This window comes from Watersipora subatra, chromosome 5 (genome assembly GCF_963576615.1).
Source record: "Watersipora subatra chromosome 5, tzWatSuba1.1, whole genome shotgun sequence".
NCBI classification, from domain to species: domain Eukaryota; kingdom Metazoa; phylum Bryozoa; class Gymnolaemata; order Cheilostomatida; family Watersiporidae; genus Watersipora; species Watersipora subatra.
In genome coordinates this window covers 60996445-61024334 of record NC_088712.1, presented here as the reverse complement: position 1 = coordinate 61024334, position 27890 = coordinate 60996445, and the positions used below count along the sequence as shown (strand labels likewise).

The 27890-nt window shown below is 35.8% G+C and overlaps 1 protein-coding gene across 1 annotated transcript in view; it reads right to left on the bottom strand.

The window, feature by feature from the left end:
* Window positions 1–27890, bottom strand: part of LOC137397657 (disintegrin and metalloproteinase domain-containing protein 10-like) — a 60777-nt gene that overhangs the window by 20877 nt on the left and 12010 nt on the right. The window contains exons 3-9 of the mRNA XM_068083959.1: window positions 21718–21836; window positions 14943–15138; window positions 12447–12546; window positions 9786–9956; window positions 9552–9701; window positions 6897–7083; window positions 3690–3850 (exon numbers count right to left, since the gene is read on the bottom strand). Of these exons, the coding sequence (XP_067940060.1) occupies window positions 3690–3850; window positions 6897–7083; window positions 9552–9701; window positions 9786–9956; window positions 12447–12546; window positions 14943–15138; window positions 21718–21836 (1084 nt within the window). The remainder of the gene's footprint in view (window positions 1–3689; window positions 3851–6896; window positions 7084–9551; window positions 9702–9785; window positions 9957–12446; window positions 12547–14942; window positions 15139–21717; window positions 21837–27890) is intronic.

The window sequence follows — 27890 nt, the reverse complement described above, 5'->3', positions numbered from 1 at the left end:
ATTTTATAGCCTTAGTGTTAGTTCCTATTCTTGCTCTTGCAATAAGAAAACTCTCGTAGAATAGAGTTACAATAACCAGAAATATTTTCTAAGTTTCAACGTGATCAAACTACCTCATTTCTCCTGCGTTCAAAATCAAGACTTGTACAAGAGCATTTTAAATTCTTGATAATGAAAGTGTACATGATTACAAGAGGCTTGTACAAAAATCAAGTTTTATCACAATTTTACTGTAAATATTACCCAATCCAAAATCGCAAAACCTCTTAGCAATGTTAAAGCTAATTTTGTAGAATAAGCAATAGACTTTTGGTTGAACCTTATTCTAATCTCGAGTCTACTTCATCACACCTCACAAGTGACCAGAGCTTCAAAAACCAGCTGCCCAGTTTATCTCCTGTTAACTCAGCTGGAAAATCTATTTTACAGTAGTTACAATATGGTGTATAGTTTCCAATTTATTTACTGTACACGCAATACTGTTAATTCAACTGAAAAAGCTGCTTTACACCTTTAACCTTTTAGTGTCAGCAAGCCGCACCCCGCGGCTTGCTGACACTGCATAGCTCATTCGCTTGTTGCATGGCAACCACTAACAGTAGCTATATAATTTTTTTAGCTGGCTCTCCACAAAATTCTACAAGGGATAACCTATTTTAAATCCTATATCATCAAATTGACTGGTTCTATGCTTTCCCAAAATCGGTAAATAAAATTGGTAATCAAAAACAAAAGCAAAAATTGCCTGAGCCAAGTATCCAGTTTAATGTTTCTCGACGGTATAAAGCGAGTAACACAATCAACGTGAAATCTCCAATAGTTTGTGATTCTGCTTTAACCAATCAAAAGCGTTTTAGCAAAGTTTGTGATCAACCGATCTGACTGTCAAATTACTCTTATCCAACTATCAATTTTAACATTTTTGGGTTCGGAAGTTTCTCTGAAAGTATTAAGTCTAGAAGCAATTTTTTTACCAAATAGCTTAGAAATAGCCCAAGTCAACACTTATTTTGTACAAACTTTCAAAGAACCTTCCCATTCTAAGCTTCAAGGATTACAAAAAGGTATTGATTGCATAACTTCTAAAATCCTATTCATAACGCCTCCTTGTGCTTGATGGAAACATGTTCTCTGTTGTGCAAAATAATAAAGCTACTATGATGACAAGGTTTCAGCACTCACTATGATGTACATGGCTAACATGAGAGATCACAAAACATGTGTAATCATATTTATTTGTTCTTATAGTTCAGCAGTCTTATAATCTCCAGCGTTTTAGGGACGATTTAGAAATTATTTCTCTAAACCATTTTGTCCCATTTTTATGGAATGGAAGAATTTAATAAAACTAGCTGGTTGATATATAATTAGAAAGGAAATTTTGTGCTTAATAAGATGCAAATTTCAGTTTGAAGATATACCAATTACAATGAAAAATTATTAAATATAATAAGAATATGAAAAGTTACGAAAAGTCATATATATCCATGTCAACGTACTTAATTATTTTGAAAATAAATTCCAACTTGAAAGAGTTAATAACATAATAGTGTCCTGTACCAAATATGACATAAAGGTACACCTAATATAAATTGACACTATTCAGTTTCACAAAAGAATCGTCTTAATACAACTCTGAAAATTTATCACGCTAATAGATGGAGATTTATTGGAACTGATATTCACTAGAACCCTAATTAAAGCATTAGAGTACATCGTTGTATAAACAGACAGTAGACAGGACAGAGTTGCCTTGCGTTGAGAAGTCACAGTCTAGTCAGGTAGCAAGTTGGAGTGATAATGAAGTTTACATTGCTAGAAATAAAAGGGAGTATTGCTTATAGATAGATTATCCTATACTACTGTAGTTTCGAGACATAAAACTAGCAGCTTAAGACTCCAAAAGGATTATTTATAAGAGATCGTAAACATTGGCTAAGAGTTCGCTATACGAAAATACTATATAGAAAAAAAGTCTTGCAGTTCTACCACGTTGGGCCATATCCAAATCAAAAAGCACTAATTAGTAATTAATGAAAGTGATGTATTCTTATACGATTGGAGGCCAGGGAAATATCTGATCGTCTCTTTGGATTGGCCCATTTCTAAATTCAAACTTCTAAGTAGAAAGCAAGCTATATTACTGCTATACCCGCCTACTCTTGTCATAGCGGAACGCTACAATTGAACTTCGCTATCTTAAACATACTGATCCACCAATGCTACACCTACCCGTTCATGCTAGAGTAACTATCTCTGCTTAGCTGACACAAATGTGTCATGCCATAATACCCAAACTGCACCTGTCTACACTTGTCATGTCACTTACTCATACAGTTACCCTCCCTTGCGACACCAGTCCAATATTGTCATACTAATCTAATCACGGTATGCAAGTCCAACAACGAGATAAGAGTCCATGCTCGAAATATTACTGACATCATGACAATCGACAAACTTGCCACCAGAAGCTTCAAAATTTGATGCTTGAAGATTCGATTCATATAATAGAGTGTATAGAATATACATACATATTAGTTGACCAGTCTTTGAGCTCAGAACAAACTGCTGTAACTAATGACTGAAGAGTAACTAATAGCTGCTGTAACTAATGATTGAACAGTAACACATACCTGCTGTAGCTAATGGCTGGAGAGTAACTAGTATCTGCTGTAACTAATGACTGGAGAGCAACTAATACCTGCTGTGACTAATGACTGAAGAGTAACTAGTACCTGCTGTAACTAATGATTGAAAAGCAACTAACACCTGATGTAGCTAATGACTGGAGAGCAACTAATACCAGCTGTAACCAATGACGGAAAAGTAACTAATACCTGCTGTGACTAATGATTGAAGAGTCACTAACACCTGTTGTGACTAGCAACTGAAGAGTAACTAATACCTGATGTAACTAATGAATGGAGAGCAACTAATACCTGCTGTAACTAATGACTGAAAAGTGCTACCCACCACCAGAATGAGGTAATCCAATGAGCAATAAATCCATGATAGCAAAGTGGGGCAAGGCAGGTGCAGACAATCGACACAATCAGGTTTGAGCAACATGCTATGCAGAACTGAGTGGAGAATCTTCGTGGCACAGAGTGCAGTACGGGAGCAATATTAATTAATAAGCCGTTGACGAATGCGTGGCAAGTTTACATAGTTTTATATGTTCTTATGACACGTACGTTTTAATCAAGCAAGTATTGAGCCATCATTGATGGTTGGGCTCTTAAATGACAGCAATGAAACATTAGTCCTGTTTCTCATTTAATCAACTTAAGTTGGAACTGGTTGGAAATGCACCATTTTTTAACGTGAGATTTATCAATTGAACGTAGCAGTTTCAGCCTGGCGTCTATGACGCAAAAATTTTCCTATAAGATAGGCTACTAGAAGCAAAGTATATATACGCTGATCGAGATATTGAATGTTGTTGTATCACAACGACGGAGTAAACATAAATTGAAATCTCTTTAGCGAATTAAATGTGATAGTGGCAATGTTTTATTCTATTTTGCCAAGTCAATCAATGTTGTCTCCACTCTGTTCACCAGTGCACTAGTTCAACCCGGAGAGACACGGATTCATGGCAGGACAGAAGGTCAATCAAAGGTGCAAGCAAAGGGTTGCAGGATTTACCAGCTGAATTTAGTTTCAAGTAGCAGACAGCATTGACTCACTGGTGAACCAAAGTTGTGCCCGAGTTCATGGGCGAATGTAAGATGAGACACACGGGGCGGTACCCGCTTTCTGTAGTTGTTGAGTGTGATAATGCCGGTGTTGAGGCTACGAAATCCAGAGTCTCTGACGAATTGATACTGGGAGCAGATACCTCCCACTTCTAACAAATATCAGTCCAGTCTATCAGAAAGGGGTTGAGAATTCAAGCTTTAAAACTGCATTACACAAAGCTCTAAAAAGTATTTGGCATCTTACTCATGAGAAACATCGAGAGCTAATAATTCAATTACACAATGCGTACTGATTTACCAAGCGCTGACCCACTAGTTTTGTGTCATTAAAGAAATTTCCTCCAACATACAGTTAAAAGTTTAAATAAACTAATGAATATCACTCGCTATATCAAGAAACCATCGCAAAACACACGATTGTCCCCAAATGCTTTCTCATCCAGGTCCAGAATGTCAGTTACATACCATAATTATTAATTTCAAGATTATAATAAAAATCAATAGATGTAACAGAATAAATGATTCCGACACTATTAATATCATCTATTAATAGCTAGAATAACAAATCATTGTCAACTATGTACTGAAGTAACGATGAAATTTTTTCTCATACATATTTATAATTTATAACTTAAGAATCGATAAGTACTATTTTTTGTTTAGAATGAATTTCTGGCAGATTCCAACTAATTATTTTAATTTTCTGTTGAGACGTTTGAGACGATTTGTGAGGAAACTTTTTAGCCAGCTGGTTAGCTGCATTATAGTTTTAGCGTAGCAGCGGTTGGTTAGTCTGGACTAACTACCTGCAACAGCCATGAAAAGCGTTTATACTAATACTTCGGAAAAAATATTTTAGTAGGTGTCATAATCTAGCAGCCATTCGCTACCCAAAATATACGCTTGAAATAAGATAAGTATTGTTTTGACTTCAATAGAAGTGAAGTCTGTCAATCTCTTACTGCTAATCGATATGCATAAATGCAGCAGCTCATCCGCATGTCCAGCGAGTTTGGTTTCTCACAAACTTATATTTATATTATTAATATTATTTATATTATTATATATTTAATGCTTGCGAAAGATGCGAAAAAAAGTGTCGTGCAAACTATTGTATTTTTAACATTTTCCTCACGTATATTTCGATTTGAGCAGTTCCGAATTCGCCGCTACGACCTCTGGCATAGCAATCGATATCTTTTCACAACAAAGTGCTTCCATTAACTTACAACACACAAACTTCTATTGAAACACTTATCGCGGGGTCTCAATGTGCGCACAACTCCAACTCTGCTTCATTCGCGCCATGGTAACGTAGTAACTAGTAGTAACGGAAAGGTAGTAGCTAGGATGTCGCTGCAAACACTCTGGTAAATCTTAAAACAGCAACATTATGCATGTAAGTGCTAACAAAATCACCAAGGCAAGACTTCAGCAATCACACCACTAACAAAATATTGTTACTCTCACGTTAACTGCTTGAACAACTAAAGTTGAATAGAATGATTAGAAAACCAAGAAATATGAGAGCTGATGCTACCGGACTCGCTGACTAACGTTGTTAACACTAACAGTAAAAATCTCTAGGATAGTTCCTACATGAGATGCACCAGTGGCATTCCTAGTTTGAATGTAGCCTGTCTTGACAAACTGTTGTTTTTGCGGAGTTTTCCCCCGGCAAGCGCAGCGAGCAAAACAGCAGATTGTCACAATACGCACTGCACCTGATGCATCAGCTGCACTGAAAGAGAGTTGTTCTCTTCCGTCTATGCGGCTGGCTGTGGATGTTATGTCGGTCGCTCCATTGGTAATCATAACGGATTTCACGTAAAAATTTATCTAGAAAAAAATAAGATTAACACATTTAACCAGCGACCAGTCTCTGCGGTAAGCTTTAGTAGAACTTGAAAATAAAATAAATTGAAAATAAAATCAATACGAACAAATAAAACTGACTGATACAAAAATAGAAATAAAACTGACTGAGCGTACAAATAACGACATGTTTAGTTGCTGTTGTTGCCAAGTTCTCAAGTTCTACTAAAGTTTACCGCAGAGACTGGTCGCTGATTAAACGTTATTATCTTAATTTTTCTACATAAAATTTTGCGCGAAATCCGTTATGATTACCAATGGAGCGACCGACATAACATCACAGCCAGCCGCATAGACGGAAGAGAACAACTCTCTTTCAGTGCAGCTGATGCATCAGGTGCAGTGCGTATTGTGACAATCTGTTGTTTTGCTCCCCGCTCGACGAGGGGACAACTCCGCAAAAACAACAGTTTGTCAAGACAGGCTAACTTGAATGCTGACCAACCAACACTAGAGGCGATGAATCACGAGTGGTGTGTTTGAGTCAGGTAAGGAAAGCAACTCGTGTTAGTTCTGCAGATGCTCAAATACTATTGGTAGTCAAATGGTGTACTCTGCTGAGCTGATAACCTAGTAGCAGATAAAACATCTGATATGGACACGCTTATGAACAAAAATCTGATTTTCTAAAGTACATGTACGTTCACTGTTAATTCTTGTCCATATCAGCTGTTACTGCGTGTGTGAAACTGATTGACCCGCCCAGTCGACCCAAATTTCACCTAAATATAGATTGTTTTCCATCAATTGATGCAGTATCAGTTGTATCCACCACACCCATTCAACTATAGCAATAAGTAGCTGTGTCAAAAATTGATTTGAACGTTTCGCTGCCAGTATAATTGGATTGTTCTTAAATAACACAACTAACTACCCAGAAAGCTACCATATATCTTCGCAAATAAGCTGATTCTAGAACGCAAAAAAATACTGAACTAAGAGATCCTTCTTATACACACATAACCTTGATTAAAAGCAAATGAAATAACATTTTAGGGCTATTTTTCTAAAGTCGCATGTATGCCTATCTCGCTTACATGTAAGATAGGCATACATGCGATGACATATAGTATGGTGCTGTTGAAAACAAGTGCAGCAGTTCAAGTCCTAGCAAATGCCTTAGTGAGTTGATATTTAAATTCAACTGATAAAATCTATGTATCAACTTGTGAGGTTTAGTTTACAAATAATAGAAATAAACACCAAGCAATTTAATTAACTAGGGCGTCGCTTAGAAAATAGATAAACTCAAATTGCTAAAGGAATGGTCATAACACTTTCAGACACGACTGACTGCAGAGCTGTGTAGAAGTTACTTACTGCCTGGTTCAGCGACCCAGGCTAGTCCGAGAGTGCCTCCATCAAAGTCGCGATAGGTGAAGACATAGGCTAAACAGTATGCATCATGGTTTCTGTAGGAGTTAAGGTTCAGGAGATTACTTGAATCGATGTTAGGGCTGCAGAACGGGTTGCTACCATAGTCTCCACTCTCACATGTCTTATTCATCTGAGAACACAGGTAAGTCAAGGTCAATTACCACTGCTATCAGCTGTGACACTTCTTCGGATGTCAATCAATGCTCCTGCTTTCAAAAACTTGAGAGATCAAAACTTGAAGCCCATCGCTCAGTTTCTTCCATTAGATTGTTAGAGATTACACAGAATTTTTGTAGATTTTATCAGAAGGTATCGGTATGTTTTATCAATCGAGATTGTTTTTTTATGTTTGAGGTGATCTGATCGCCAGGATGTTTCAAGATTAAAACCCACACAACTTGATCACGATTAAAACACTCAGATGAAGCGAAAGTGTGATTATGATGTCTCTAGTTGCAGAGACCAACAGAATAGAGACATGTAACACTGCAACTTGAATGCAATAGCTGATATCAACTATAACAACGATAACAACTAGTGATATCATTATGCCTATATTTTTCATCTGAGCGTTTTAACCACGATCAAGTTCTGTCAATTTTAATCTTGAAACATCAGATCACTTCAAACATAAAAAACAATTGCAAGTGATAAAAAATACTACCTGATAAAACCTACCAAAAATTGTCTAAGTTCATCTTTGAATGTTTCATTTCGAAACAATTCCGAAAGATCTATCATTCTTGTCATTTCAAACTTGACTCCAATCTCCAACCCCAATCATTTCCAGGAAATGTTTAAATAGTTTAATGTTTTGTGCCAAATTCATGAAAATAGTGTATGGAAGCTCCGTGATAATTTTGAAAAGGAAATCTTGGATGCGAGTCGCTGCTATATTTATTGCGATGTTACATTGACAGCAGCATTGCAGTCTCAATGGTCGTCATGATGGTATGTTAACGGAATTTGATGTAGAATAGTGTGCAGGACTTGAAAACGCTTTTACTTAGAGCCCATTGGAGTGCGAGTGACAGCTGCAGATTGACAGCAAACATATGGGCAACAGCTGACTTTCCTTGACATATATGTTTTTAAACGAACATTTTAGCGACCCCTAAAAGCCACCATCAAAACAGTGGGGTTGAGAACGGCTTAGCCGTATTGGACAGAAACTGCTAACAGAACAAGAGCAACAGTGAACAAGTTTGAGAAAACAGTCAACCGTAACATACCAGATTCTCAGAGATGTAAGCTGGCGAATAGGATATATAGGCTAATAGTCTCAGTGATATGAACTGGCGAATAGGATATGGACTAACAGTCTCAGTGATATGAACTGGCGAATAGGATATGGACTAACAGTCTCAGAGATGTAAGCTGGCGAATAGGATATAGGTTAACAGTCTCAGTGATATGAACTGGCGAATAGGATATAGGCTAACAGTCTCAGTGATATGAACTGGCGAATAGGATATAGGCTAACAGTCTCAGTGATATGAACTGGCGAATAGGATATAGGCTAACAGTATTTGATAATAATACAGAACTGATTCAGGAAACATTGAAAATGTAGAAGCCGAGTATTAACTAGAATGTATCAAAGGTCACTCTTCTCAGTAATGGAGCTGGTGGTGAACAATAGCTTTGTTATCTAATCAGTGGGTTCAACCACTTCACTAGGTGAATTGATATTACAAGAGATTTTATTGTTTGGTGGGATGTAACCGAATGTCACATCTATCTAAAGAGCAAACATTAGGGTAGGGGAATCTACAACCTGTTCAGTAGATGCGCAGCAAACGGATTGTTTCTAGCTGTTTGGTGAATAGGTCACAAATAAAGTCATCTAGACATGAATATTATCAGTGCAAATCGAAATTACATGTTTTTTCCTTTATTCTAACCTAATTTAGTTTCAGTAATTATATTCATCGTTACTAAATACACAAAGTAGGTAGACTTCATATGCAGATTGATGGAGGACACAACATCAAACTCTTTTGAAATACTAAAGGCTGGTTCACACTATATCGCCATATCTCAGCGTTGATGCCACAATACTTTGGTGATCGTCGACGATAACCATGTTCACACTATCACAAACCCGTTCATATTTGCATCAGCAAATACTCCATGACGAAGTGTTCTCATTTTTCTTTCTAAATTTTCATGAAAAAGCCTCTTTGTCTTTGCATGCTCTATTCAAACACTAGTCTCGCAGCAACTATTATAAACGGAAATAAATAAATCGCGCTATCCGTGACCGCGAATTACTATCGCCAAAATGATTCACATTAAAAAGACGATCGTCGATGCTCGGCAAAATATCGGGAAGGTTTGACAGCTGCAAACTTTCCTAACGCATCCGCGTTGCTTCATCAATGCCATCAGTTTACAGCTCACACGAACGACGATGAACGTCGAAAGAAAAATGTCGTCATACGGCAGTATAGTATGAACCAGCCTCGAGTCTATGATTGGATTAACAGTAGACTTCTGAGCATACAGTTGACATAAACAGCAACAAAGGATAGTCTGGACTACCAGTAGCACCACCAAGTAGCAAAGATACAGTGTACAGGGTTAGTCGAAACCTACCAGTACTCGAGTGACCCTGAAGCCATGGTTGGTGAACGATTGCGTGTCACCAGATACTCTGAAGGTGGTTTTAGTATAAATCGAATGGACCTCCTGAACGTGAGAATGGAACAAAGCACTGATCTCTTCTCTTATTTGTTCTTCAGTTGCCTGTGAGAAGACAACTACACGGTAAGCCCTGGTCAAATGGTTATTAGCAGCCTAGAACTCTTTATATAAGATGCAAGTACCTACAGCGGAACTGTACATATCATCGTAATACTTCCACAGCTCTGGGTCTCCTTGCAGAAATAGGTTACAAGTGGTCTTTCTTGTGTTACGCTTTTCTCGACTGTAAGAGCTGAGCATACGCTTCGCCCTGATGTAAGGATTGTCTCCGGCTCTGTGCTGATAGCCCCCTTCACCCTTTCAACATGCAATAGAGATGACATTATGAGCTGCCTATATATGTGCTTTTTTCATTAAGTAACAAAGACAATAGACAGTCGAGTCCTGTACGATAATTCCAGATATAACCTTGACACCTGCTACAGCTTAGAGATGAACTTACACAACATTTTAGTAGATTTTATCATAAAGCATCGTTATTTCTCTATCCTGTATGGTTGTTTTTCATGATTGAGGTAATCTGACTGCCAGGATGTTTCTGTTGTTAACTATGAACTAAGTGGGACTGTTGTTATAAGACTTGCTTGTAACTTTATAGTTCCCAGTTACGGTTCTAGCCTTTAGGAGCTGCCTTCTCCCTTAATTACTGACTGATGTTCTGTTTTTGACCCGCTTTTGATTCAGCTGTTTGCTAGTGTCGCTTGTACTTTTGCTAGCCAATCATGTGCTAGTAATTCATCCTGTGTTAGTGACTCATCACGTGTGATAGTGATACTTAGGTATTCCCTTAGCCCTCATTACTCTACCTGAGTGGTGACAATAAAACTTGCTTACCTACAAAGTAGTTCTCAAACTATCAGTTTCAAGATTAAAATTGATAAAAAAAGAAAAGAAAAATATGTGAGAAATGATGTGATTAGTTGATATCAGTTATTGTGTTCAAGTTGCAGCATTACGCGTCTCTATTCTGTTGGTCTCATCACAATCACTATGTTTCCATGATGTGCAGTACTTTGATGCAGCCCCCTCCGAAGTCGAGGGGATTGCACGCTTACATGATGCGCAGTGGTTTTCAGCAAATTAGCCAGAGAAGAGAAATTGTATAAATCGAATCGCCGGATGGAGGCATACATAGACTCGATCATGGATACCGAGCTTCAGAAACGGTCTTTTTATGCTTCTGTCGTCATTATACTTTTATTTACAATAGACATCCACAAGGTTTTACAAACCTTAACATAATTTCTACAGAGTAATATATTTTTATTAAGTATTTTTAAGTAATATATTATTTAAATGTTACTTTTGGACTTGCCACCTATTTTTCGAAAAGTGTTGGCATCGATAACAAAAGTCCGGAAAAGTAATCACCTCATCATCTTCGTGGGTGCAGACCATAATTAAATTTAAGTGAAAGAAAATCGAAAGAATAGAAAAAAACCAGATAAGCGGGATAACTTTTGTAATAGTTTATGGCCCTCGATGAATCTGCCTTCACAGCAAGAGAGCTATGCGCAGCCACTGCGCAATCGATGTTTCCTTGACGCGAATTTGCACTGGCTTCGCACTGATCAGTGCGCAGTGATTTCAGTGCGGAGACGCCGTTTCCATGATTCGGAGAGAGCGCAACTCCGAAGTACTGCACATCATGGAAACATAGTGAATGAAAGACTTCATAATCACACTTTCGCTTGATCTGAGCGTTTTAATCCCTATCAAGTTTAATCTGGAGACATGCTGTCAATCAGATTACCTCAAACATCAAAATCAGTTGCAAAAGATAGAACAACACAAGTTCAGCTTAAAGGTTGACTTGCAACAAAATTCACATTACAGTTATCTGGTATCAAAAGGTTCACCATGTCTTACTCTGTTGTGTTGTAAGTGCCAAATTTGTGGAAATGTGATTACAAGCTCTTAAAAACTCAAAAACGAAAAGCCGCCGTAGATTGAGATCTCTTTATTTCGATGACGTAACCACGAAATTTGGTTATCGTCTTGTCACATATGTTCTCATGTGAATTGAAAGGCCAATAAAAAGCTCAATATAAAACTTATTGTAGCACTAGTTTATGACAAACACTTCGGGTTTTATCGAAGACCCCGTATCAAATATAGATGCTCGCTACTTTACAGTTTTGTTTCGGCATTATTCAATCGTCAAGTCATAATCTGATCATGTGACCCAATACTTCGTAAATAATCTTTGCAGCACTTTTCGATTATCACAAGTGACCAACAGGCTCGTCATGATTATCAGACAATGATATGTACTCCTTCGAGCTAAAGTTAAAAAGTTTAACGATTTTTTACGGTAAGTTATAAGATATCAGTGCTAAAAGTGACAGCATTACAATGACGATAAAATAGACGCGTAAGAACAATAGACATAGTTTTATTGAATGCGTAAAGTATGTTTGTGAAAATATTTCGACGAATAAGGTTGCAAGAAAGTGTAAACAGAAACCATCTCTCACAACTACATCACATTTGAGCCGTTTTGGAAAGGGAATCCAAACTACGGCGGTCTCATGTGGTTACGATTTTCTGTTCGTTTTTGAGCTTTTAAGAGCTTGTAATCACCTTTCCACATATTTTGCACCTACAACACAACAGAGTAAGACATGGTGAACCTTTTCATATCAAATAGCGGTAATGTGAATTTTGTTGCAAGTCAACCTTTAAGGTTTAGCGTGTATACGGATCTGACCTTAAAAAAGACAGGAAACTACATGCCACTATTACAGGTAACTACCACGGTTAGAAGTAAACATAATTTCTGCTTACCTCCTCAGCGGATCGTTTAACTTGATCCATCCACTTCACGGTACCGGAGTCACTGTTACCGCAGGTACTGTCTGATGCTTTTCTTTTCTCTCTCAAACCCCTGCGAGGTGCACAAGCTAAACGTCAGACAATAGCAAAAGACACATAAGAACGGATGTATTAGGAATTCTTCTCCGCAAAAGCTTCAGCGTAAAACTCCTCGTTAAGGCAGCAGTCTGTTCCACAGAGAAAATTTAGACACCAATTGATAAATTATCCAAAAGGATACTTGGAATTTTGCATTGCTTAGACATTGCGCTCCGCTAGGCGGAGACAATAGGAAATGTGCTTTAGAAATACCCATCCCTCCTATAATATCCATCCTAGCTATAAGCTCTGCTAGAATTACAAGACTATAAGAAAATCAATCAAACATGTGATGACTTGAAAATTGGAAATGAAAATGCAATCATCAGGCTGCCCTTTTTCAGCAAGGAATGTGAAGCTAGAAATCCTCAGTCTAGAAACACCCTCAAAAACCCAACCAAGCTGGGATTGTTATTACACCAGTACATCTCCATGTATTATAACTCAGACGGTTGACATGTATGACAGGTGGATGACAGCAGCCTTCAATCTCCAGTGCTCGGTTTCTCTCAGATGCTTTTGTATTTCCATTAAGCATTGGCCACAAGTTGTGAACCTGAGTGGAACTCTCCCACTTAAAAAGCTTTGGAGACAGATTTGATGTGGCCGGACTCTACATGTACTGATAATAGCCTGATTTCATATGATATTTCAAGACTTTCCATGTAAAAACCTACTGTACACTGTTTGGCTTGCTGTGGTTGCTTCATTGAGTTTGTAATGAACAGTTTAAATTGAGCGTTTGTGAGTTTCCATTGATTTTTTATTCTAGTGCTAGCAATTAGAAAGAGCCATTAGAGAAATTAAGTGCAGACGTAAATCGTACCACACAGAATAGAGAGATGGTACTCAAGAACACTAACTCAAAAAACATCATGGCTATAAACAGCAGTATATTCACAAAGGTGTTTTAGTCAAAAAATAAGGTTAGAAAGAACGGGAGTCTAGTTCATTTTATGTCTACCATGTTCAAGGTAGTCAGGTAGCCATCAGCCATGCTGCATGTTTAAGATGTAAATAATTAAAAGTTAACGACACAAAATATTATTGCATCAACAGTAGCAGCTAACATAACAGATTTGGGTTTGAATAATATTTTTGTGAAATTTTGACCAAACACCGGATTATATCAACATTTTCAATTCTTGAAAGTGGACGGAAACATTTACAATATTTGCAAAATATTGACCAGAAACAGCGGCGACGCAATAAAATTATATTAAAATCGGTCGTGTTTTTAAATAGATTATCTAAACATTGCCCGGTCCGAATCCTTATTATCATCCTTATCATCGGTGCAACAGAATAATTTCTTGTTAACAAATTCCAAATGTGATTTGCACAAGCCGATTGGTATAATTCCATATCTACCGCTAGTAAGTTAATGCAGGATGTTCATGCTGACACAAAGTTGGTCAGTATTCATGGAATGTGCTTTGACCATAGGTTTTAATTACCTGCTACGTTGGGTAACCACAATGATGCATCATGGCAATTGGAAGAGGAAAATCTATCAGAATGGCCACCAACAGAAGTGCTTTTGTTCAGCGTAAATGGATTGGCTAATCGTAGGTTTGACATCATACTTCAAACGTCTAGGTTTTGTCAATAAAATGACATTGTTACGCCATAACTTGACATTTGCATCGCGAATGTTTTTATTTCAAAAACTGATTTTTTGTTCTTCTAATATCAAAGACATTGCTAAAAAGTGAAATACCATGCTATATTGTTAAAAACAGATATGATTTTAAAATGCTGTCAGTTAAACTCTATAAGCTAGACATGCTTAATTCCTTTTCCATGGAGAGTGAAATGTATTATTTTCGAAGCCTATTCAAACGACTAATGATGATGACACGGTAAAATTTTGCTCAACACAACCCATTATAAATACAAGCCTGCATTGCGCAGCATCTCTTAGCATTGGGAAGCTATTCCCGGGTGTTGGAATAAATCTGCTGACAATATTAACCTCACCAAATGGCTTGCTTTCACCAACCAGTGGGTGACTGACTGACGCTCTGACGGCAAAACATGCTAATACTAAAACATGACAATCTAATAGCAAAACATGCCAACTAATAGCAAAACATGTCGATCCAATAGCAATACATGCTGATATAATAGTAAAACATGTGGATTTGATATCAAAACATGCCAACTAATATTAAAACATGTCGATCCAATAGCAAAACATGCCAACTAATAGTAAAACATGTCGATCCAATAGCAAAACATGCTGATCTAATAGTAAAACATGTGGATTTAATAGTAAAACATGCCAATCCAATAGTAAAGCATGTGGATTTAATAGTAAAACAAGCCGATCTGATAGTAAAACAAGCTGGGAACCTGATGCCAACTTACTTATAGAACCCTTCCAGGTCGACACTGTCATCATGGTATATAACCGAGTGGGCACGTGCGTTAGCAGCGAGATCTTTGTTATCTTTATGATAGTGCTCTTTTCTCTCGACATGATATCTTTCCCCATCGTTGAGAACAATTCGACCTTGAAATATTCCATCCGTTATAGCACCAACTACTCTACTCCCGGGATAACCTGAAACAGCGCAGCCATATGTGACCAAACAGCTCTTTTGCAGGATAAATCGTAGTGGCTTTTGATGCATTAGTGTTACGCATATGTTATCTTTGACAACAAGCCATCCCGCAATGTTGTTAGCATTATGGTGTCAAAACTATTCAAAACCATTCAAATCAGAGCAGAACAGATCTGATGAGTCATGCTGCCATTCAAAGCAGCGAGGTATCAAAACATTTAGGCCACAGCCTCTAGTTCTAAAACAAAAAGAGTAGTTAAACTGAAGATTGAACCAATTATAGAGTGACTCTACAACTAGACTATAACTAGACTATAACTAGACTATAACTAGACTATAACTAGACTATAACTAGACTATAACTAAACTACAACTAGACTATAACTAGACTATAACTAGCCTACAACTAGACTAGACTACAATTAGACTATAACTAGTCTATAACTAGACTATAACTAGACTATAACTAGTCTATAACTAGACTACAACTAGACTACAACTAGACTATAACTAAACTACAACTAGACTATAACTAGGCTATAACTAGCCTACAACTAGACTAGACTACAATTAGACTATAACTAGTCTATAAATAGACTATAACTAGACTATAACTAGTCTATAACTAGACTAGACAATAACTAGACTATAACTAGTCTACAACTAGACTAGACTACAACTAGACTATAACAAGACTATAACTAGACTATAACGAGACTAGACTATAACTAGACTATAACAAGACTAGCCTATAACTAGACTATAACTAGACTATAACTAGACTATAACTAGACTATAACTAAACTACAACTAGACTATAACAAGACTATAACTAGACTATAACGAGACTAGACTATAACTAGACTATAACAAGACTACACTATAACTAGACTATAACTAGACTATAACAAGACTAGACTATAACTAGACTATAACTAGATTTGATGGCTGCATGTTGATTTCTTTTCAGAAAAGGTAATTAGAGATGCATTAGTAATAGACATGTACATTCAAACCTCTTAAGAATGTGTATACATACAAATTTCTATCAAATGACATATAAGTCATGACAAATGTTTGTAACTACAGTCAAACATGGATAACTCGAACTTCACGGGACCGAGCAAAAGTGTTCGAATTATCAGAGCGTTCCAGTTATCAGAGCACTGTCACAAGTCCATGTATTTACTTATTTATTAGTAGATACATGTACATATACAAACTATAATATAAATCAAAAGCACAAATGGCTTGTTTCAAATTAAATGCTTCTAATGTAAAGTTTAAAACGTTTTTATCAAAAAGTATAGAGATTTTTCTATCACTTGAGATTGGTTCATTGTTTGAGGTGATGTTATTGCCAAGACGTTTTTTAGATTGACATTGGCAAAACTTGATCGTTGTTGAAATGCTCAAAAGAAAATACATTTTTTTCTTTTGGGGGTTTACCCACGATCAATTTTGCCGTTTTTTCTTGAAGTTTATGTAAAGATTACCTTACTTTACCTGGGATTCGTTAAGAGCAACACTCCGAGGCAGTTCAATTAGAAGTTTTTCGAGGTTTTACGTACATTCTATATCACTCACGCTTTTTTAATAGATACTTATTGAATGTGCACACGTATTCTGTGTTTAGGTCAAACGATGAATAGTGTTTTGTAGCTAAGACAACGTATACGTTTAATTACAACAATTTTTAAGACGTTTTAAACATTCAATATTCCAACGTTGATTCAACATGGAATCAACGTCGGAAAACTATTCATCACGGGCTAGCTGGGTTACGCCACGCACTCAAGGATTTTCGCCACGCACATACAAAACAAAAACAACATGCGATTTTTGTTTTGTATGTGCGTGGCGAAAATCCTTGCACGCGTGACCCGGCTAGCCCGTGCTATTCATCGTATAGCAGTATAAATCAAATTTCACCAAACCTTTAGAAAAGTCGTTGACAAAAATATTTTGCCGATGGTGGTAATAACGACGATTATGAATTACGAAAAGATGAGGTTTAGCTCTATGGCTTTGAATAAAGTGATTTTCTAAAGCGATAACAACCGTTTCGGTAGCCGTTGGGCAAAAAACAGTTCGAATGAACAGTGTTGAGTTCGAGTTATATATAGCAACTTATCATTACGTGGGAACGGACCAAAGAAACCGTTCGAATTAACCATGTGTTCGAGCTATCCGTGGGCGAGTTATCCATGTTTGACTGTATGTCCAAATTTCTAGCTTACAACATTTGAAATAACTTGAAGCATCGCAGTTTGACAAGTGAAAACGTAACAAAGCTGGTAGAAATAAAAAATATAAGATGTAAAACAATAATAAGATAGCGTGAGCCAAATTAGTTTAAAGTTGCTGTAAGAGAAGTTAGAGGAGGTCAGGTAGAGGACTTGTATCACTACTGCTACTGCTCTACATTCATGCTTATACTTCCATTTAAAGACTTTCAGGCATAATAATGAAAAAGCCGCATTTTAACACAAAATTCTTCTTAGATTTACTTTTACATATCTAAAAAAATTCAAGACATTTCAGTTTGGTAAAAAAACTGATGGGAATAAAAAATATTAACACATTTATAAATTTCGTTATTGTAAATTGTATCTAATGCGAGTTGGAATATTAACTGTATCTAATGCGAGTTGGAATATTAACTGTAACTAATGCGAGTTGGAATATTAACTGTATCTAATGCGAGTTGGAATATTAACTGTATCTAATGCGAGTTGGAATATTAACTGTATCTAATGCGAGTTGGAATATTAACTGTATCTAATGCGAGTTGGAATATTTACTGTATCTAATGAAAGTTGGAATATTAACTGTATCTAATGCGAGTTGGAATATTAACTGTATCTAATGCGAGTTGGAATATTAACTGTATCTAATGAAAGTTGGAATATTAACTGTATCTAATGAAAGTTGGAATATTAACTGTATCTAATGAAAGTTGGAATATTAACTGTATCTAATGAAAGTTGGAATATTAACTGTATCTAATGCGAGTTGGAATATTAACTGTATCTAATGAAAGTTGGAATATTAACTGTATCTAATGAAAGTTGGAATATTAACTGTATCTAATGAAAGTTGGAATATTAACTGTATCTAATGCGAGTTGGAATATTAACTGTATCTAATGCGAGTTGGAATATTAACTGTATCTAATGCGAGTTGGAATGTTAACTGTATCTAATGAAAGTTGGAATATTAACTGTATCTAATGCGAGTTGGAATATTAACTGTATCTAATGCGAGTTGGAATATTAACTGTATCTAATGCGAGTTGGAATATTAACTGTATCTAATGCGAGTTGGAATATTAACTGTATCTAATGAAAGTTGGAATATTAACTGTATCTAATGCGAGTTGGAATATTAACTGTATCTAATGCGAGTTGGAATATTAACTGTATCTAATGCGAGTTGGAATATTAACTGTATCTAATGCGAGTTGGAATATTAACTGTATCTAATGCGAGTTGGAATATTAACTGTATCTAATGCGAGTTGGAATATTAACTGTATCTAATGAAAGTTGGAATATTAACTGTATCTAATGCGAGTTGGAATATTAACTGTATCTAATGAAAGTTGGAATATTAACTGTATCTAATGCGAGTTGGAATATTAACTGTATCTAATGCGAGTTGGAATATTAACTGTATCTAATGAAAGTTGGAATATTAACTGTATCTAATGCGAGTTGGAATATTAACTGTATCTAATGCGAGTTGGAATATTAACTGTATCTAATGCGAGTTGGAATATTAACTGTATCTAATGCGAGTTGGAATATTCATTGCATCTAATGAAAGTTGAAGCATTCAACATCAACAACCTTTAACAAATGAACACAAGCATTCATATATCACTACAGTAAAGGAACAAGAGAAACATAGCTCACTTATTATTACTATCATTGCTACATTAAAGATAAGCTCGCACGAAACTCCAGTATACTTTATCGGAAGGTTGTGATTGTTTTTGATGTTTGAGGGATTTAACTGCCGTGATGTTTCAAGATTCAAATTGACAAAACTTGATCTTGGTTAAACCTCTCGATTAAAACATACTTATGTGTTACATCATAATTACTACAACTACTTGTCACTGTTTTAGGGCTCAAAAAAATATTAAACTACACACATTGTATCCTTACAGAAATATATGCTTTAATATAGAGGTTTCTACATATGAAGCATATCTTAGACCGAACATACTTCATACCTTGAAGTTATTCCCGACCAATATGTCTATTAACAATTCCTAAAGCACTGAATGGAGAAACTAAGCAAACAAATTTTCCCTTTTGAAAAATTTGTGATCTGTGTGATACAATCACTATGTGTTTATGACACGAGTGATGCGGATTTGGAGTTGTGCACCCGTTGAGTTACAGTGTGATAAGTGTTTCAATGGACTTTTGGATGTTGAGGATTAACATGGACACTTGGTTAAAAAATATATATAGATTTCTATGTCAGAGGTCATAGCAGCGCATTCCTAACTGCTCAAATCAAAATAAAAATGACTCAAATGCGGAAAATGTTTAACATGGAATAGCTTGCGTAGCATATTCTTGCGCGTCATTCACCAAGTTTTCATGTTTCCATCATTTGCAAGCATAAAATGTTCGGTAAAAACTTGTGAATCGCAAAACTCGCTGGAGATGTGGATTTTTGTCGTTTCCATCTTGCACACGACGCCAACTTTCGGCGTTTAAACGTAGTGAGCGGTAATCGATTCAATGACTAATGACCACATAAATAGCCATAAACAATTAAAACATTCAGCCGAAATACTAAGGAAGTACAAGTAAAGCTTTAAGGTTCACTGACAGCGTTTTAAAACTACAGTTAATTATACCAATGTAATCAAGATATCTCGTTTTACAGCAATTACAGTCAAACATGGATAACTCAAACTTCACAGACCGAGGGAAGTGTTGGAGTTATCAGAGCGTTCAAGCTATCAGAGCACTGTCACAAGTGCATGTATTTATCAGTAGATACATGTATATATACAAACTATAATATAAATCAAAAGCATAAAGTGCGTGTTGCCAATTAAAGGGCCTCTCATGTAATAAAGTTTTTAAAAAACGGAAAGTATCAGAAAGTATACGTAGATATTTTTCTATCACTTGAGATTTGTTTGTTGTTTCAGGTGATGTGACTGCCAGTACGTTTTCAGATTAAAATTGGCAAAACTTGATCGCAGTTCAAACGCTCAGAAAAAATGACATCTTTTTTTTATGAGCTTGTTAACCAAGATCAATTTTGCCGATTTTACTGTAAGTTTATTCGAAGGTTACCTCGCTTTTCCTTGCTTTCGAAGGGCCATCGCTAAGCGGATGTTTGGTGAAATTTGATTTTTTGAAAACCTTTAGAAAAGTCGTTAACGAAAATATTTTGCTGATGATGGTAACAACGACGCCTAAGAACTACTAAAAGTTGATGTTTATCTCTATGGCTTGGAATAAAGTGATATTCTAAAGTGATAACAACCGTCTCGTCTCGGTAGCAGTTGGGCAAAAAAACTGCGAGTTAATAATGCTAAGTTGGAGTTATCTAAACCAATTTATTATTTTGTGGGAACGGACCAAACAAATCCGTAGCAATGTGTTCGAGCTATCTGTGGGCAAGTTATCCGTGTTTGACTGTACTTTGATGTTACAAAAAGAACCATTACTGGATACAAAAAACAATCGCATGGGAAGTTCTAAGCTGTGACAAAAGGTCATTTTTGAGGTAAAACATACAATGTCTTTGTATCTATCAATGTCAATGAAAGACAAAAGTGCTTGTTGGTTGCCATTCTTACACATTTCCAAAGCAGCATCATGTGTAATAATGAAACCTCCAGGAATTTATATACGTATATAATATGATTGACTAGCTAATAAAAAAGTCTGGACCGAAAATTGATTTGTATTTAACATATAACAACATTTCCCATTCTAACTTTCCAACTACATATCATGAGAGAAGTGTTTTGTGCAGTTTAAAAAAATTAAGAGAAAAATAAAAACAACTGTAAAGGTTTTAAAACTTTGTCAAATAACTATAACTCTCAAGCTATTAGCCTGGCACATTGCAAATGAAAAGTTCAAGTAAGCTGCTAGGCTTCTAATGACTGTACTCCATGACATTGCGTCAGCATTGTTGTCCAGCTACAGTTATTCCAATAATAGCTATAGCCGGAATGCAGACAGACATACGGACATACTTTGAGAAATATATCTATAGATTAGTAAATAAAAATCTAGTACATGCTTACTATTATCAAACGTTCAACAAGTCAATATTCAATACCAATATCCAATACTGAGCCTTCCCATATTACAATATCCAATACCAATACTCAATACCGGAAAAACAAAATTCGAATAGAATATCCAATACTCAATAGCATTGTACTGGGTATTAGAAGTCCAATACTAGCGGACAATAATATTCGGCCCAAAGCTGGTAATAACAAATCTAATTAATTAAATTAAATTAAATTTTAATAAAAATGAATAAAACACAAAACTAATAAGGTGCAACCAGGTAAAAGCCAACTACCTTCTACAACTCCCTGATAGAGATGGGAGGTGTCTAATTTCTCTTCTACGCCATTCATCTCTATAATTGTGTGAGAATGGAATGTCTCTGTGTCTGGATGAAGTAGAAGGGAGAGCTCGCTACCAATGAGTAAAGAGAAAATATTGAAGAATAAATCAATAATTAACAATTGATAATACAATTTAAAATTGAAAGTGATTTGGATAAGAATTTTTATTTCCAAGGCAGCAATTTTACACAGTTGTGAACAGAACTTTATAATTTGGTAGCATTAATTAACGCTGCGCATCCTTCGACAAAATTATATGTGGGGAGACTGAGGTTGGAAAAGCAATGCTGTTCTGTGCAATGAGTAACATTTATGGGGAGTTGTCATTTCTTCTAATAGGTCAAGGTTATCAAGTAACCATATTCGATTCATTCTATGCTGTGTTCTCTAACTGGTAAGTCAAAAATTTGTAAATTTGGACATAATGATCAAAAGTAACTTTTTCGTCAAATTTTGCAAGTACAACCAAAAAGATATAATAGTACATCATATATATTATTGTTTTCCCATTGCCAATTACAACAATATTCTTCTTCGCCATAGGTTTTGTGTAAAATGACCCCGAGTGGTAGGTAGAGCCAACCTACGCCGCAATACACTGAAATACTATCTTGTTATTTTTAAGGTTGTAGAGTACTTTATACTAAACAATAATAATGCCTAGAAATCCGAAGAATTGCTGATAGACTATCTGAGAAATAATTTCTTAATTACCCAGTAGGCTACAGTAGACGCTCCTGTAACATATATATGCCTTCTACATGTAAGTAAATTTCGCCAAAGCTAACAAATTTATGTCAAGTTCTTGCTGCGGATTATGTAAGACATTTCATAATAGGGTAAAGTGTCAAGTCAGTGCAAGGTCTAAAATTCGATTTGAATAGCGTGAGTCATAAGCTACAGTTAAGGCGTGGTCACACGAGCACCGAACCGAACTAAATGACGCAAAACGACGTCGTTCTCAGCTGTAAAAAGTTCGGTCGAAGACATTTCTAGCCGAAACGAACCATTTCGGTACTGCTCGAAATTTTGTGGCCGAACCCTTGCTCTTATTGGCTGGTTAGAATTCTAGAATTTTAGCGAGCACGCATCACATTTCTCTTTACGTGCGTGTGAGTAAAGTTAAAAAAGAAATGGGACGATATTTTTATTTCGTTAAATAAACAACATGAAGCAATTTACGACAAGGTTCACCCGGACTTGTGATTGTGTTGCATAAATGTAAGATGTTGCACTTAAGTTTTGCATAAATGTAAGAGAATTGTGATTTTCTTTCGTGTAGAATATAAGTAATGTGTCATATTCATCCTGATGAAGTATCGTTGACTGATTTATTTATGTAAAACCACAGTACTATGATAAATACTGTTTTTGTTTGTTATGTACTCAGCATAGAAAAACATTCATATGTTAATAAAAAAATATAATTATGTTGATGGGAAGGGTTGGCAAAATCTTTGTATCGAGTGATTTATTTTGAGCAGAACGATCTTCTGATAAATCTGCTGTGTAATTATAATCTATAATTGTTCTTCAAAGTTTTTTGTTTACAATAGAAATATTTAGTTCAAATACATAAAAACTACCAATGAAACCGTGTCCTGTCTCTATACGTATGGTACCTAAGAAGCGAAGTTACTTCGGTGGCCGTGTGACATGTGCCACGAACCGAACCAGCCTCCGAACCGATTCTACGTCGGTTCGGTGCTCGTGTGACCACGCCTTTAGACCAAACAAATATTTTGTTCTCTCCCTGCACTTGGGAGAGAAACAGACGTATAGGGGTATCTAATACTTGTCCACTTTATTTCATGAATACAGAGTGTTTTCTCTTTTTTCTATGCAGCATAGAGCTTGCTGTGTAGGAAAAAGTGAAAATTTTTATTTAAATTGGTATTTAAGGTTTGTACTTCTCTTAACTTAATATAAAATTACCATAATCATGGACTCAAAACCAAAAGTGATAAGAGAAAAGAGAAAGTTGTCAACTCAAACTAATAATATCACAATTACTCCAGTCATTAAATAAAAATGTCAAGTTTAGTCTTTTTTTTCTAAAAACAACTAAAGGGATGGGTTTGAGACAATCTTGCAACAGATTAAGCAATTTACATGGATTTTACTGTTTGCATAATATAAAATTCCTATAACATAAACATTCCCGGAACGGGCTATAAATTTACGTTGTAGAAGCGTCTACTGTCATGCCTTTTTTGCTAAATTTTAAGACTTACCCTACAGGATGAATTTATTCGCGGAGTTATATTTCACGAAAATTGTCTTTTCATGCATATTCGCGGATGAATTTATTCGCGGCTGAAAACTGCCACTCTCTAGGAAAAGTTAACTCTATTGCGGCTAGTAATAGATATTCCTACGCATGCGCACACCGCGTGTTCCGGTTTATATTTAGCTTACAACTGCGGGGCGATCATGCTATTCTACGGTAAACAATTTTTGCTGCGTCCAGAGGTTTTTACGAATATTCTTTGCTTTGGAGGCCTTTGATAAGCCAACAACTTGTGGTAAGTTTTTTACATTTACTAAATTAGTTGAATTTTACTTTGGTTCTTCGGTAAAACGCAATACTAATTTTTTCCATCCCTACTGCTTCATTATTTGTTTAAGTGTGAGAGAGATTTTTCATCATACACCAAAGAACAATGATTGCAAGGGTGGTAGATGTCATTCTTAGAAGATCACCAATCATTCAGGGAGGTCTGGAAATTGAGGTTGAAGTGACCGCAGCTACTTACGAGAAGAATATATCTGTTTTTAAAAAAGGAACGAAAACGCCTTTACGAGCACAAATCTTTGGCCAACCGGCAGAACTTTGCAATAGTAAGCCATGAGGAGGGTTCTGATGATAACTTCCTTACCAGCCATGTAGTAGCGAGAGAATCGCCTTCAACACATACCCAAGACAGTGACAGCGACAGAGCTGCTATTACCGAAATAACTAGTCAGAAAGCGCCATTACACGCTAGTATTCACATATCAAGAGTACCAGTTTAATTTCATTGCTAGACAACCGCCATATGGACTAAACTGTTTATATTTACTCCATTCATCTTTTGTAAAATTTTATTTGTATGTGAAACATTTTATTTGTACACTCAAGTTTGTAATAAATTATAATATATCTATACATGAAATAAAATATATAATTTAATCATGTTTGCTGCAGCGATATCAAGGAGTTGTTGTCGATGAAGGGGTCTAGGTTGACTTGTTGCCTCTCTGCCAATATTCCTGCCTTGATGAATATTATTACTACTTGTCTCTAGTTTTCGTAGTCAATCTGCAATAAACACAAAAAAGAAAAAATATTAACGAGTGTTGAGGAAGTACAAAAACAATAGCTGAAGTATTTGATGAGAGCGATCAGTTTTTAAACAAAAAAATTAACTAATGCAGTTGATTATGGAAAAACGTATCTGCACTGCAAATCAAATACATACCATAATGTTCAGATCAGAATCATGATCGGCCTTGACTTCGGTATTAGAAATTGATGGAGTTGATTCTAATGTAAAAAGATTAGGAGAGCTGTTTTGCTATGCTGAAGCCATGCCGAATAACTTGTAAAAACCTTGAATAATTTTGTAAAGTTTGACACAATAGCAATAAAGCTCGAAGCCTGGCGATGGTTTTAAAGAAGTTTTGGAACTCGGCTACGTTTAGTATTTCTGCCTCGCGGCTATTTTCGCGATGACGCCATTTTGCATATTGTGTGACAACCTCGAATAATTTTGTAAATAAATGTGATGCATTGCCAATGGTGTTAGCTCTAAGCTCAGGCAATGATTTTAAAAATGTTTTGGAACTCAATTACGTTTAGTATTTACATTAAAAACTAGGCTAGCGACTAGTTTTAAATTTGATGCAGTAGTTATTCTCTCTTGTGATTAAAAATAGAACTAATTATTCACTGAATTTAATAATTCGCGGGATTGACTGTTCGCGAAATCGCGAATTTTTATGACCAACGAATATTTTCATCCTGTAGGGTAATTTTAATACTTAAAGATGTGGTTGCGTGAAATTTGAGTTGATTTTGAAAGTATTTTTCTTTGTCTATCAGTTGATATGTTGTTTGTTGTGTTACGCGATCTCAATGTCAAGATACTTGAAGATTAAAATCGAAAAGATTCGATCGCGGTAAAAACGCTCAGGTCAAAAAAACATGCCCAGACTTGTCCAAAGTGATGTAACGCGTGATACAACCTGTCTCTAACTCTCGTAATCACATCGGCTATTGCGATAGAAGTCTATTGGCTCTATAGGCTCTATTGGCGTAAATTTTATTTTATAATTGCTCGTGTTGGCTAGAATAAAATTTTAAATCTAGCTACAGATACATTATTACCAATGTCTCAAAGGCCTCAAACAAAAAAAATTAAAAGCTTGTCATATTAGCTTTTTCTAAATGCTGTGTAAAAATCTTAGTACCGACTACCAATTCTACCGGTCTACGGTAATTCTGTCAAGCAAACTATGTAGAAAAAGGTCTTTGTATCCGCAGTTCCGTCGCTACCCGCACTAATGATATACAGCTCAGCCCCCCAAAGCCCCGTCCACATGATGCCCGTCGCCTATCCTGGGGGAAGGAGCTGTATATCATGGCCCACACCGAAAACTAGTTTCTTACTAAGTAAAAGAAGCTAGCTGCGTTTTTGAAAAGATTATGTGGCGAAACCAACTACATCCCTAAAAGTCGCATACATTGTACAGTCGACTGTCAACGTTATCGAGTCATTATTAGTATCAATGTGTACTAAAAAATTCACTGGTCACATTTGATTAGTTGATTCAAGTACTAAACCAATGGTCAAGGTATGCAAAAACGCCTGTCCATGCAGCTCTGATTGCACTTCGTAAATCCATCTATTAGACAAGATTTCAGCACATGTGTCAATGGGGCTATGATGTATTCAATGTTCTGCACATCATGCTTTGCATTATCTTCAACAATATTATTTTATTACATGTATATAATTTTTACAAGCAAAAGATTTCCATCTCAGCATAAAGCTTTTATTAAAAATATACATCATGTCGTGGCCACCCACATAGTTTCAGCTAAGACAATAAGACAACCTCATCTACTGCAGCGAACTCAAACAAAACATCATGGTTTATGCAGCACACATTCAAGTCTCTCTTTCCCATTTATGGCAGTTTCCACACTGACAAAGCTGCTTCGGCTGGTGGGACCACATAAACATCCTGTAATCAATAAAAAAAATGCAATAAATATATGTCATTCATAGATACGTCATTCTAACATGTATCTACTGAAAGTTTTCAATTTGAGAGTTAAATAGATTGCGAGTGTAATTTTAAAAATGAATAAATGTTTAACAAAAGCATAAGTACGCCAAGCCAATGATTCGAAGTTTTGGTTCTCGAAGTTAAATATGTGCATTGATCAATCGATTTTCTTCACTTTCTACAAGTGAGAAGTGAACATCTAAAGTCAAATCATAAATCTAATTTACTAGATAAAACTGCCAAAGAAATATTTGATGCAAATATAGCTAGGTGAAACGATAAAAAAATAATAACGACGATTGATGATAGCATTAGGTTATAATTTTATTAATTATGACATGTATTAATGAGTACTAAAAATATTACCTTTAGTAAATTCATCAATCTAAGCCATTGTATTGCTAGATGCTATGGATTAAAAAGAAGCCGTTAAGAACTCACTGAGCATATGTATCTCGCATGCGCGCAAGAAATTACATTATAACCTCAAACAAGGAAATATAATCTGAATGTAAACCCAACAGTATATCTATAGGAGACTCAAAGTAAAAGATAAATTTACCTTCATTCTCCTATCTTCCTCTGTAGCCCTTTAACCACCTGATGCTCAGAAAACTCGGAGTCACCTTCGCAGTAACTTTACAACAATAGTAATCAGCTAATAGTAATTTTTACAATTCTGTTGTTCGTCAATAAAACGTGTCGATCGAGTAATTCATTAAAGTAACGATGTTAATTAATTTAGTAAATATCGATGTCCATGCAATTTAATAATAGAGTAAAATCCCTAAACTTAAGATCACAAACAACGCGTTTTACGAGCGATAACATTTATTACGACCTATATAAA